Source organism: Gossypium hirsutum, chromosome D13, assembly GCF_007990345.1.
Source record: "Gossypium hirsutum isolate 1008001.06 chromosome D13, Gossypium_hirsutum_v2.1, whole genome shotgun sequence".
NCBI classification, from domain to species: Eukaryota; Viridiplantae; Streptophyta; class Magnoliopsida; order Malvales; family Malvaceae; genus Gossypium; species Gossypium hirsutum.
In genome coordinates, this window is record NC_053449.1 from 35,205,357 (window position 1) to 35,218,541 (window position 13,185).

General features: G+C 33.2%; 1 protein-coding gene across 1 annotated transcript; it reads left to right on the forward strand.

Annotated features, from left to right (window-relative positions):
• The first annotated feature begins 1,361 nt into the window (after nucleotides 1-1,361).
• LOC107919189 (histone-lysine N-methyltransferase SUVR4) lies at nucleotides 1,362-6,061 on the forward strand. The gene is made up of 7 exons (XM_016848702.2): nucleotides 1,362-1,696; nucleotides 2,785-3,058; nucleotides 3,222-3,989; nucleotides 4,233-4,498; nucleotides 5,100-5,166; nucleotides 5,307-5,357; nucleotides 5,746-6,061. The coding sequence occupies exons 2-7, from the start codon at nucleotides 2,873-2,875 to the stop codon at nucleotides 5,836-5,838; spliced, it is 1,431 nt and encodes a 476-aa protein (XP_016704191.2). The 5' UTR covers nucleotides 1,362-1,696; nucleotides 2,785-2,872; the 3' UTR covers nucleotides 5,839-6,061.
• Nucleotides 6,062-13,185: the final 7,124 nt, after the last annotated feature.

Sequence of the window (13,185 nt, forward strand, 5' to 3'; positions counted from 1 at the left end):
GTCATTTATAATGAAGGGGATTCAAGCAGCACATATCCCATACTGATGATGTTACGTAGACACCACCTTGTAATCAACTCTTGATTGCTAAAATTTTAATATCTTCGGTTTTACCATTTCTATAATAATAGGATTAAATTATTTATGGATTGAATTTTATAATTTTTTTCATTTTTTTTAAGTTAAGTCTTAAACTTGGCAGTTATTCTCATATTAAGACTTGGACTTAACAAATTTTCTCATATTGGGATCTGAACTTTATTTTGGTCCAAGCAAAGCCCTAAACTGATTATTATCTCTACATTTGGGCTTGAACTTTACGATTAAAAAAAAGAAGTAAATTCCTTTTAGTGTTTTCGTATTTATATCAAGTACTTATGTATTCTAAAATTACATGATATGCCTCTTGATTGTTTAAAAATTTGATTGATTGCATTTAGTATGGGTATAATTTAACTCAGGCCCTTCCGTGTTCCTTAACATATTCTAAAAACATCCTCATTTTTAAATTTTCAAATTTATAATTAAATTCATTTAATTTGTTATTTATTATATTAATAATTAAATTATAAAAAAATCTTCCAAAACTAGGTTTTATACTTATTTTAAAATTTGTTATTTTTTCCAATTTAAAATCTTATTTTAATACTTTAAATAAAAGTAAATAAAATGGTTCATAGCTTAATTACTTTTTTTTTCTCAACATACATCATTGTACGATGGTCTTAACAACGCTTACAGAATACTATTACAAACAGAATTTTTAATGTTATGTAATACATATGATTTTAAATAATTCAATTATTTACTACCAAAATGATGCCCTCCAACAACTTTAGAAGAGAATTTTCATTTTATTTTATTTTTGTCCTCTTTAATTCTTAAATTTATGTTTTTCTTTTGTCAAATCGGTCTAAAATAAAAAAAAGATTAACATTTTTTTTAAATTTTATTGATATGACATATACGTGAATTGTCATGTGAATGACACTCTAGCATTAATTTTTTTAATTTTAATTTAAAAAATTAAAAATCATTTAAATTATTAAAAAAAGTATAAAAATTATATAAAAATATTTTAAAATTTAATTAAATATTGAAGTGTCATCCACGTGACGATCCAAGTATATGCCACATCAATAAAGTTAAAAAAATATTAATTTTTTCTTTCATTTTGAGATGATTTAACAAAAAAACACAATTTTAAAAACTAAAAAAAGGTAAAATTTAAATAGACTATGAACTTGAAAGGGAAAAAAAAATCATTATGCCAAACAAACTAAAAAATTTAGCCAAATACAATAAAAGAAATGAATTTCGTCGCAGTATCGCACAATAGAAGACGTACTCAAACGGGATAAGAGTCGGGTCAAAACTCGACCCGACATGTACCCATCCGTACATTAAAAAAAACTGCGGAAAAAACCAGAGCAGCCTTCGTACCTTTGTTCGCTGATTTTGTTTTATATTTCCCATAAAAAACAAACAACCTTTTCATTCTCTTTAATGAAAAAAAAACCCCCCAATTTTCTCTGCTTTGAGAGGGTGACGCTTCTTCTTCTTCTCCCTCTCCTCCTCTTTTCCTTCCGTTTTCTACTCTTTGTCCGTACGTTTCACTGTTCTTTTTAACAATGTCTCAACGTTAGTTTAACTGTGATGATGTTTTATCGAAGGGCATGTTTTTGTAATGATGGGGGTAAGGGAAACATCAAACATGTGCTTCTAAACCTACAGTCGTTTTTCTTTTTGGACTTGCATTTTCTTGGTAACCAAACAGATAAAAGAAAATCTGCTCATTTTTGGGTGTTCAATGTTATGTTCTAGTTGTATTAGCAATGTGATTTAGTTAAAATAAACATAAATATTGTTTTTTTTCTACTCTCTGTTATTTGAGATGAATTTACTTAGTTGTTAAGAACTTATTCGAGATTAATTTACTTGGTTGTTAAGAACACATAGGCAAAGATGACCTTTTAGGTTTTTCTTTTTGGGGGAATGCTATTTTGTAATGTCAAAATTGACTATATAACTTGTTTAAATTTTATTGAGGTGAGGATTTTGGTATCTTGTACAACAAGAAATCGATCATCAATGGCATGAACAATTTTTCTTTTGTCCGGATTTGTTTGGTAGCAAGAATAGAAAGTGGAAAGATAAAAACTTTCAGTTCATGTTCTTATATAAAAGCTTTAACTATTTTAGATTTTTTTTAAAAATCATCTTTCTTACCAAACAAGTCTAAGCAGTCGTCAATGAGTGGATTGAAAGAAGGAATTATTTTTGCAACTTCCAGTTCATGTTCTTATATAAAAGCTTTAACTATTTTAGATTTTTTTTTAAAAATCATCTTTCTTACCAAACAAGTCTAAGCAGTCGTCAATGAGTGGATTGAAAGAAGGAATTATTTTTGCTCATAAGGAAACTCAAACGAAACTGGATATTTTAATAACATATTTTAGACATGTTTAAACATTTCATCTCTTTGTTCTTTAAATTCCACTGTTTGATTGAGATGTGCCATCTGGTTATTTCAGGTGCCTTTCTCATGTAATATTTTCCATGTTAATATTTCCTTATTTTTTTCTTACTTATATACTTTATATATGTGTGTGTGTGTGTGTGTGTACCCGCGTGCACAGGTATGTTCATCAGTTTTATATGTGTACTGGATTGCCTTTTCCACTTTGTGTCATTGATTGGACTTCACTAATTGCAATAACCTTCTAGTCTTAGCAAGTAGCTTTTCATTTTGTTTAGTTAATCTTGCAACTTCCACTGCTGCAGGCTATAACACAATAGGAGATATGTGAAGGAGGAGAAGGAAACGGGTGATTGCTGAGTCGAAAACTCAAGATATTTCTTTTAATCATTTATGATGTCTGTAAGGGAAAGAGCTCGCAAGGCCTTTCAAGCTACAAGAGCTTTAGGTCTTCCTGATCAAGAGGTTACACCGGTGCTGGAACACCTCCTGAAATTGTTTAATAACAACTGGGATCTAATTGAGTCAGAAGACTATCGAGCACTTATCGATGCATATTTTGAGCTCAAGGAAAATAAAGTATTTTTCATGTTGTTTCTTTTTTCTTAGTGCAGTGATTTATTTCATATCTTATCTATTTAGACATTTTGGGGACATATTATTACATTTCCTGTATGTTAGTCAAGGAGTGACCTGATGGATGACAATGTTCGGTTTCTAATCCCTTGATCTTTTTTTACAGGGAGAAGATAATCGGAAAAATGTCGTTGGGGATTATGGTGAGTCTAGCAGATTGCCTAAACGGTTGTGCTTGCAAGATTCCGAAGGTCAGGCTTCACCTACAAAGTGTAGTGCAAGGCAAATTTTATCTCCTGAAGAGCGCGGAAAGCCTAGTAGTGTAAACCTTCAACAGGGAGCCACCTTTTTGAATAAGAAAGATTCGAGTTCTTCTGGTTGTTCAAATTCATGTAAAAAGCCTCAACAGCAACCTGTTACTTGCGAGAAAAACAGGCCCTTGCATATTATAAACGACATAACTAAGGGCACGGAAAATGTGAAAATTTCTTTGGTAGGTGATATTGGCAAGCAGGAACTGCCAAAGTTTACGTACATGCGAGACAACATAATATATCAAGATGCTTATGTGCATATCTCATTGGCTCGGGTTGCTGATGAGGATTGCTGTTCGGGTTGTTCAGGAGACTGTCTTTCAGTATCGATACCTTGTGCCTGTGCGCATGAAACTGGTGGCGAGTTTGCTTACACAACAGATGGTCAACTAAGAGATAAATTTCTTAAAGCCTGTATATCTATGAAACAGGATCCCGAGGGGCACGACTCCGTTTACTGTCAGGATTGTCCATTAGAGAGGTTGAAAAATGAGTATAAGCCCGAAAAATGCAAGGGCCACTTGGTCAGGAAATTCATTAAAGAATGCTGGAGAAAATGTGGATGTAACATGCAGTGCGGGAATCGAGTTGTACAGAGAGGTATTACATGCAAATTGCAGGTAAAACTCTGCCGGCTCCTGTTGTAGTTTGATAAGCAACAATTTACTTCTTCACTAATGGAAATGTTTTTAGCGTACTCATTTGCCGTTTCTGTTTCATATGTAGAAATGCAACTTTGCAAAATGAATTGATTAAGCTTTTAGCGTTTGCCCTTCGTATACACCATTAATGTCTTAAATTGGCCTTGACTTATGGTGCGTTAGTGTTGCTACTGAAAAGTTAATCCCTGATTTGCACTTTAGGTGTTCTGGACTCGAGAAGGGAAAGGTTGGGGTGTTAAGACACTCCAGGACTTGCCAAAAGGAACCTTTGTTTGTGAATATGTTGGGGAGATCTTGACCAATACCGAGTTATTCGAGCGGAATCTGAAAGGTAGTGGCAATGAGAAACACACATATCCTGTAACACTGGATGCAGACTGGGGATCGGAGAGAGTTTTAAAGGATGAGGAGGCACTTTGCCTGGATGCAACTTTCTGTGGAAACGTTGCCAGGTTTATTAACCATAGGTAATTTTCTTGAGCTCAAATAAATATATGTTTTTAAGCATCATTATGCCAATCTTGGCCTCATTTCATTTCCTCTCGTACTGTAAGAAGAAAGAACGTGATAAAAAATGCGAAAAGAAACACGTTAACTAATCTTGTAAGTATGACCATGGCATTCATCTCTCGGGTTTGTTACATTATTAATTGATTTGCAACCATTTGAAGGAGTTTTACTGTTGTTCATATGCATACTCTTTAGCAATAGCCTTGCAGGTTGCTGTTGTGAGAAACATTGCCTAAGGACCTTCAAAAAATGTTTTCTTTATTAAATAGTTGGTGCTGGGACATTATTACTTGATGTTCTCTATTCACTCTCGCTGCTCCTCAAACATGGGCAAACATGGGACATGAGGTTTCGAGTACTCTGAATCATCAAGCCAGACTGAGAGCCAGTGAAAATGACACACTATTGCTGCTTTCATTCTGAAACACCATCGCTTAATATTACAGATGCTAGTACTTCAAACTTTCAAACATTTGCTGAATGTGCTATGGGGTTCCTTTCAACTGTGTGATAAATCTTTGCTAACAGTTATCATGATGTTTATTATTAACATTTCAGATGCTTTGATGCAAACTTGATTGACATTCCAGTTGAAGTGGAGACTCCTGATCGCCATTATTATCATGTATGAATCGGACTGGTAACAAATTTTCGAGTTTGCTTGAGGCTAGAATCGAAACATAGGATTGGTGCTTGCCTGCATTTACTGAAATGCATTTGAAGTGCTAAGTTATTTATATATTTACTTTGTATTTCTATGAACAGCTTGCCCTTTTTACTACTAGAGATGTGAGAGCTTCAGAAGAGTTAACATGGGTAAGCTGGTCTACAAATGTTTATTACCATGTTATTTGCTGAAGTTAAAACTCTAGGTTAGCTCAGACACTAATTACTTTTCTCAAAGTATTCGTGTTTGAGATATATTTAAAAATGGGTATGAGACTATGAACTTTCAAAGACCTTTTAGATGCATTAAAGTGTAAGCAATTGTTACTAAAAACTTCATTTTTCTTAATATACCGTGCCCGTCTGACGCATATATGGACATGGGTATTGGCTATGAGTCTCTTAAGTCTCTTAATACATGAAAAAAATGAAAGGACCCATATATAATATATTCAAATATTTGGTACCTACACTCGAATTTGAGCAACATAATTGAGTATGTTTATTTCCATTCTATTAAACATTGACATAAATGCAGGACTATGGGATAGACTTCAATGATGATGAGCACCCAATTAAGGCATTCAAATGCTGCTGCAGAAGTGCATTTTGTCGAGATGTGAAACGATAAGGTTTGTCTGTATATTTTCCAACCATCAAACTCATGGACTTTACCCTACATTTTACTGAAGAATCTCTGTTTCTTTAATAGCAAGTAACTTCGTACAAGCTATTGGTTTGTTTTAGGGTTCCAATGATACAGTATGTTAAGCCTTAGAGACCTCAATTTCTCATCTTTTCTGGTGCTGACATTTTCCCATTCCATTTTGAAATCGATAAGCCAATGGATAAAATATTTATAATTTTTCAAATATCTGAATCGGCTCAATTTATATATTATCTAAATATGATTATGTTTGGTTGAATAGTAAGAAGTACAATGCTCTTTAAGGTTTTGGGATGAAGTCGGTGTTTTGAGAAGTTGAGAGAATAAAAAAAGGAAAAATACTTATAAGACTTTATGAGCTGCTATCAAATTCTCTTCATCGTTCATTTCACATGAATTACAATATATATACGTGTAGTGGTTACAAATAATCAACAAATCCCACTAAGTCGCCTTAAAAATGTAAAGTTAAAACTTACACACAAACTAACTAGGTAAATCAGTACCTAAAAAATATCAAATCAATACTAAATCTGCTTGCTTTTACAAGTAAATTCAAATAAGCGACTTAAGCAAAAACATCAATAATAGAATATGTGAACCCTGCTTGCATTTTATTTGGGGGGTTCACTAAAAATGTAATTGCTCACACTTTGATATGCTTGCAACTTAAGTTGAGCTCACAGCTTTGATGAGCTCGTATCTTTAGGTGAGCTCCCAAGTGTAGAGCTCGTAGACTTGTTTGAGCTTGCAACTTCAAGTGAGCTTGTGGCTATGCAGGTTGAGTTTGCCATTGCATGAATGGCCACTCTACAACACTCTTCCTTGGCCATAATGTTGTGAACTCCAATATCATGTCTTAGCCTCTCGAGCCTCAACCTTCCAAGAGATTTTGTGAGAATATCAACAAGTTGAACATCTGAACTGCAATGTACCAGCTTCACTTCATTTGATTGCTTGACCTCTCTCTAATAAAGTGATATTTTATCTTAAAGTGTTTTGTCTTGCCATGGAAGATAGAGTTCTTTGCAATTGCAATACCAGATTGATTATCACAATATACTTATGTTCCTTCCACTTGCTTAAGATTTAAATAAGATATCAACTTTCTTAGCCAAAGTGCTTGGCTTGCTGTTGCAGTTGTTGTAATGTACTCAGCTTTAGTGGTTGATTGTGCAACAATTTCTTGCTTCCTTGAGCTCCAATGGAATACATTTGGTCCTAAAGTGAGAAGTACCTTTAAGTGCCCTTCATATCTTCAAAAGAATCATCTCAATCACTGTCTATGAAACCAATCAACTTCAGCTCCTTTTTCTTTACATATTCAATTCCATAATTCAGGGTTCTTTTGACATACTTGAGAACTTTCTTTGCAGCTTTAAAATAGATCACATTACAATAATACATAAATCTCGAAAGCAAATTAACATTAAACATAATATCTAGCCTCGATGCTGTCAAATAAAACAATTATCCTATAAGACTCCTATAACTGTTTTCATCAATTCTTTCATATTCACCATGGCTTAAGAGTTTTTCATATTGGGCAATAGGTGTACCAGCTGGATTGCAGATTTTCATACAAAATTTGCTCAAATTTTTTCATGCAATTTTTTATTAATAAATATACCTTGATTTGATTGAAATATTTCTAGACCAAGAAAATAAGTCATGCCTTCAGGATCAAATATTTCAAATTTAGCTCGCATATGTTTCTTGAACTTAATTAGCAGATTTCCACTATTGCCAGTTATTAACAGGTCGTCAACATACAATGACACTATTAACGATGCTCCTTTCAAATCTCAAGCTTGCTAGGTGCTCTTTTTAAATCTCAAGCTCGCTAGGTGCTTGGCAACTTTCTCGTACCAAGCTCGTGAAGCTTGTTTCAAGTCATACAAGGCTTTTTTCAACTTGCATATCATATGCTCTTTACCATCAACTACAAATCCTTATGGTTGTTCAACATAAACTTCTTTCTTCAAAATACCATTAAGGAATGCATATTTTACATCAAGTTAATGTATCTTCCACCCTTTTTAAGTTGCCATAGTCAGTAGCAACCTGATAATGTCTAGTCTAGCTACTGGTGCAAAGGTTTTAGCATAGTTAACACCATACTGTTGACTAAATCCCTTTTCAATTAGCCTGGTTTTTAGTCTTTTTATTGAACCATCAACATTTAACTTGGTTTTGTAGATCCATTTCAAACCAATAACCTTCTTGCGAATTGGTCTGTCAACTAATTCCTAAGTTTCATTTTTCTTGATCATTGTTATCTCAGTTTTCATAGATTTTATCTAGCCATTTTCTTTTGGTGCCTTTGACTAGTAGGTCATCAAAATAATCAGAATCTTGGTTTTGAACTTCATCAGTTCGTACATTCAACTCAATCTGACTTTGTTCAACCATTTCTGCTTCTGTAGCTTCCTAGTTTCACAAGGCCTCCTCACTAAACTTAATATCTTTGCTTTCAAACACTTTATTGCTGAAAGGGTAAAAAATCCTATATATTTTCTTACAACTGTTGTAGCTAACAAAAATATTTGATTTTGCTATTCTTTCTAGATTGTTTCTTTTAACAGTAGGAATAAGTACATAGCACAAGCAACCAAAGATATTCAAGTGTGACATTGATGGCTTGAATTCGAACTATCATTCAAAAAGTGTCTTCAAAAAACACATCCAACAATATCTAGTGTAGTCATCAATAAAAAAATGAAGTACCTATTGTTGCTAAGTGAATCAGTTTTCTTCGGTCCACATATATCAATGTGAACTAGATGTAGTTTCTTAGTTACTCGCCATGCTTTGTTGATAGTAAATGGAAGTCTTTCTTGTTTCCCAAACTGACATACTTCGCACAATGTAGTTCACTCATTAACTTCAATATGCTCTCAACCAAACCATGCTTATACAACATACTAAGTGAAATGTAATTGACATGCCCCAGTCTCTTGTGTCACAAGTCAATACCATTAGTTGAACTAGAGTATGCTTTAAAGGTAACTAAGTTTAAGTTCAGAACAAAGCTTTGTCACTCATTTTAACTGATATAAGCTCATGAATAGTTAAATAAGATACAACACACTTATTTTTTTCAAAAATAATAAAATTATTCTTCTCAACAAACTAACCAATACTGAGCAAGTTCTAATCTTTATCAGGCAAAGAAAGAACATAAGTAATAACTTTTGAACTTGCATGAGTGTTAACCTGAACATCTCCCTTTCCCTTAGCTTTAATGATTTGACCATTTCCAACTTTGATTCTTGAACTGAAGGATCTGTTAATCTTTTTGAACATGTTTTCATCTAAAATTATATGACTTGTACAACCACTGTCAATCATCTAGTTTTTCTTGTCTTGGTTATTGATTGCGAAGCATGAAGTAGTGAATGCGAGCTCTTTCTGAGCTTGATTTTCATTAGCAACCTGAGCCTGATTAGTCTGCTGTTGTTTTTGCACTTTGTTTTTACAAAATTTAAAATAATAACCAAATTGCTTACAATTTTTACATTGCACAATAGGTCTGATCCAGCAAAACTTTTCTGAATGACCCATTTTCTTGTAGTTTGAGCATAGTGGATATTTTTCTCCTCACCATCTCTTTTTGGTCTCTCTTTTGTTTGATTCCATTTCTTCTTGCCCTTGTTGCTTGAAGAAAATGGACTCTCCTTATTTCTCGCTTGGTAAGCACCTCTTGCGTGCCCCCTTTCTCTGCTCGCTCTTCTTTGCTTCTGTGTGTATAAAGCATTATGAGCTTTGACAAAGATATTGTTGTCAAATCTCTCGAGTCCTCTAAGGTTGAGATCTTGGACTCATACTTCTCTGGCAATGTTATGACTTTTTCAACAACCCTTTGATCACTAAACTGATCACCTAACAACTGTATATTGTTGACAATGGACATGATCTTGTTTGCAGACTGCTTGACTATTTCAGTCTCCTTTATCTTCAGGTTTTCAAAGTTTCCCCTCAAATTCAAAAGTTGTTGTTGTCGTATCTTCTCAATGCCTTGAAAATCCTCTTTTAACTTATCCCAAACTTGTTTGAAAGCTTCACAAGCCATGATTCTTATGAAAATAACATCAGATACACCATTTTGAGGGCAAGACAAAGCTTTATACTTCTTAGCAGCCTCATCATTATGCTGTCTAATTTGAACTATAGTTGGATTAGCTAGCAAATGTGGTGATTCTCTGTCTGAATCAACAACTTCCCACAAGTTATATGCCTAAAAATGTGTTTTCATCTTCATTATCCAAATATCATAGTACTCTCCAGCAAAGATAGGAGGTAGAGGTGGTGTAAAACTTCCATATGACATTGCAATACAAACAAGATACAATCAACATTTACACACAAGGCCCTCAAAGACTTAGGCTTTGATACCAATCGTTGGTGTTTTGAGAAGTTCACATGAATTACAATATATATAGGTGTAGTGGTTACAAATAATCAACAAATCCCACTAAGTCACCTTGGAAATGTAAAGTTAAAATTTACACACAAATTGATTATGTAAATCAATACCTAAAAACATCAAATCAATACTAACTATGCTTGCTTTGACAAGTAAACTTAAATAAGCAGACTTAAGCAAAAACATCAGTAGTAGAATATGTGAAGCTTGCTTACACTTCAATTGTGGGGTTCACCAAAAATGTAATTGTTCACACTTTAATATGCTCGTAACTTGAATTGAGCTCGCATCTTTAGGTGAGCTCGCAAGTGTAGAGCTCACAGACTTGTTTGAGCTTGCAACTTCCAGTGAGCTTGTGGCTTTGCAGGTTGGGTTCGCCACTACATGAATGACCACTTCACAACAAAGTCTTACAGATGGAGTAAACATTATCGATGTCTCGCCTCCCTCGTCATATGAGGGGCGCTCTTCTTCTTATAGCCACCCTCTTTGTCACCCCTACTACTAGCCTCTCCCCCTTGAGTTCCTCCGACCATGATTATAGTTCAAATAAAAACATAAAACTCGAAAGAAACTAAAAGAATCAAACTCTTATCCTCAAATAATACTCAGGTAAACCCTGTTAATGCTCTAACCAATGAAGAACCAATGAACAAGAAAAAAAAGAAAATAGTTTAATGAAAATATCAACGTTGCAAACATAATACTTTAACAACCACTATCGACTAAACATGCATCTCATGGAAGGTTGTAACACTCGTTTTATTATTGGCTCTGTTTCCCAACAATCAGTCATAATGTTTTATCATTAATGTGTGCATCTAGAATGTTTGACATATAACCTTCTCCCTTTGAACGTCCCTGCCATGGGTGGGAAGAAAACTCTTCAACTCTCTAACCCCACATAGGATACTTAGTAGCGATGCCTTCTCCCCAATCTTCACTAACCTTTAGGAATGTCTTGGGGTAGGTCACTTTAAGCTATCCCTCAATCGAGGAGGGGGAAACAGTTATAGCCCTGCCAAGGAAGGATACGTGATAGATTATTGACCAATCCACATGTGGTCCCTCACAAACCCGTTGTTGAACTAGCCTACATATAGCCCACCACTTACCCTCTGCAACTCACCCCTTGTGGTGTACCTCTCATGGGACCACTTAAGCTTAACAATCTCGTATAATCTCAAGGAAAAATGTGCTAGAGCAAGACAACCTACGACATAAACGAGATCATACAACTCATACCATGGTGAAAATTGACATGTAACAACATTGACACCTAGTTAGTTCGCACAACCATGCATGACCCTATACGAATTGCCACATGACACTACCAAACAAGGGGCGACCCTCTGTATAAGCCTGAATACATGAGGGAATAGGGATCCCTCTTTTGGTCCACCACCATCGTCACCTTCTCCTTTTTAATCCAACTTTCCTTCTCCTTAGAAGAACATCTCCTTCCTCATTATTTTGTCGACTACCTAGGTGAATCAATACTCCCATCCTCCATCATCTTCTCTCTGTTGGTAAATCGTAACAACATTATTAAAATTAAAATCTTCTTAAAATTTTTCAAGCGATGGCATGGCATAATCTTGGAGTACCACATACCTTAACAAAATTCAAGGTTAGAGGCCAAATTGAAAAAAAAAACTGTCAAGTTTCAAAACTAGTGTAAATAAAAAAGAGCTTCAAAAAGTAAGTTAAGAACAATTGTCAAGTTCAGTAATAGTTTCAAAACTAGTATAGATATATATAAAAAAAAAGCTTCAAAAAATAAGTTAAGAAAATTATCAAGTTCAATAATTAAATATTAATTTATCCCTTTAAATATCAAATGTTAAAGTGATTTATAGGTTAACTTAAAAGAATATTATCGTTGAAAACTTTGAATATTATCACTTTTGTATTATTAAAGTTGTCATTCAAGTACCTAAAACAAATTAAATTTTGAATCAAGTTGTTTAAAACTCGCTAAAAAGATGAAATATGTGACTTGAGAAACAATTCCAATTAATGTGTACATCTACCAAATACATCTATTATTAAATATAATATGAAAACACAATAATACTCTAATGTATTTGTTAGATTTTGTTGTTAGTCCTTATGCATGCTATACATGGTTAGATTTAATTTAATTTAGTTAATTTTAATTTTTATATTTTTTTCAAATTTTATACGACAAACGTATTATCGTATGTGTAATAACATCAAGTTATTATTTTCTTATAATACTCATGGAAAAGACACATTAATTTTTAATGAATTTAATGGATTAAAAATTGAAATTTCAAAAAGCATAGGGACTAAAACTTGATCGAAATAGAAAATAATGGCTAAATTCAGAACTTAAGGGATTACTACTAATGAAATTAATTACTATAGTTGTGTTGATAATCAAAATTTCAAATTAAAAATCGAAATTTAATCTAATATATTTCATAACGCTAATATTAACATGTTTAAAATTTTATTTAATGATTTTTATTTTCACTACTGAAATAAAAACTCGAAACATAATGTACGTACACAAATGATGAAATGAAGAGAATGGTAACAAAATATGGGTGAAAAGCGATTAAACAAAAATCGGATTGGGGAATGTTTTGCAATTACTTGCACTAACATAATTTAATATTATTGGTGCTACTTTTTTATATTTGTACTTACATTTTCATATTTGATTAATTTAAGCTATTATTAATAGTACCAAATTATTTTACTCTGCTAATAACAATGTTACTTTGCTTATTTGATTTAAAAATAATCAAATATAATAAATTAAATTCTCCTATTTTTCTAGAAGAAATTAAATGCATGTGTTACATCTGTCACCAAATAATGGTGAAAACTGTCAAAAAACAAATAAACCACTAAAG

Coding starts and splice junctions, on each gene's coding strand:
- LOC107919189 (XM_016848702.2), top strand. CDS start 2,873: ATGATGTCTGTAAGGGAAAGAGCTCGCAAGGCCTTTCAAGCTACAAGA. Junction 3,990..4,232: donor GTATTACATGCAAATTGCAG/GTAAAACTCTGC, acceptor TTTGCACTTTAG/GTGTTCTGGACTCGAGAAGG. Junction 4,499..5,099: donor GCCAGGTTTATTAACCATAG/GTAATTTTCTTG, acceptor TTAACATTTCAG/ATGCTTTGATGCAAACTTGA.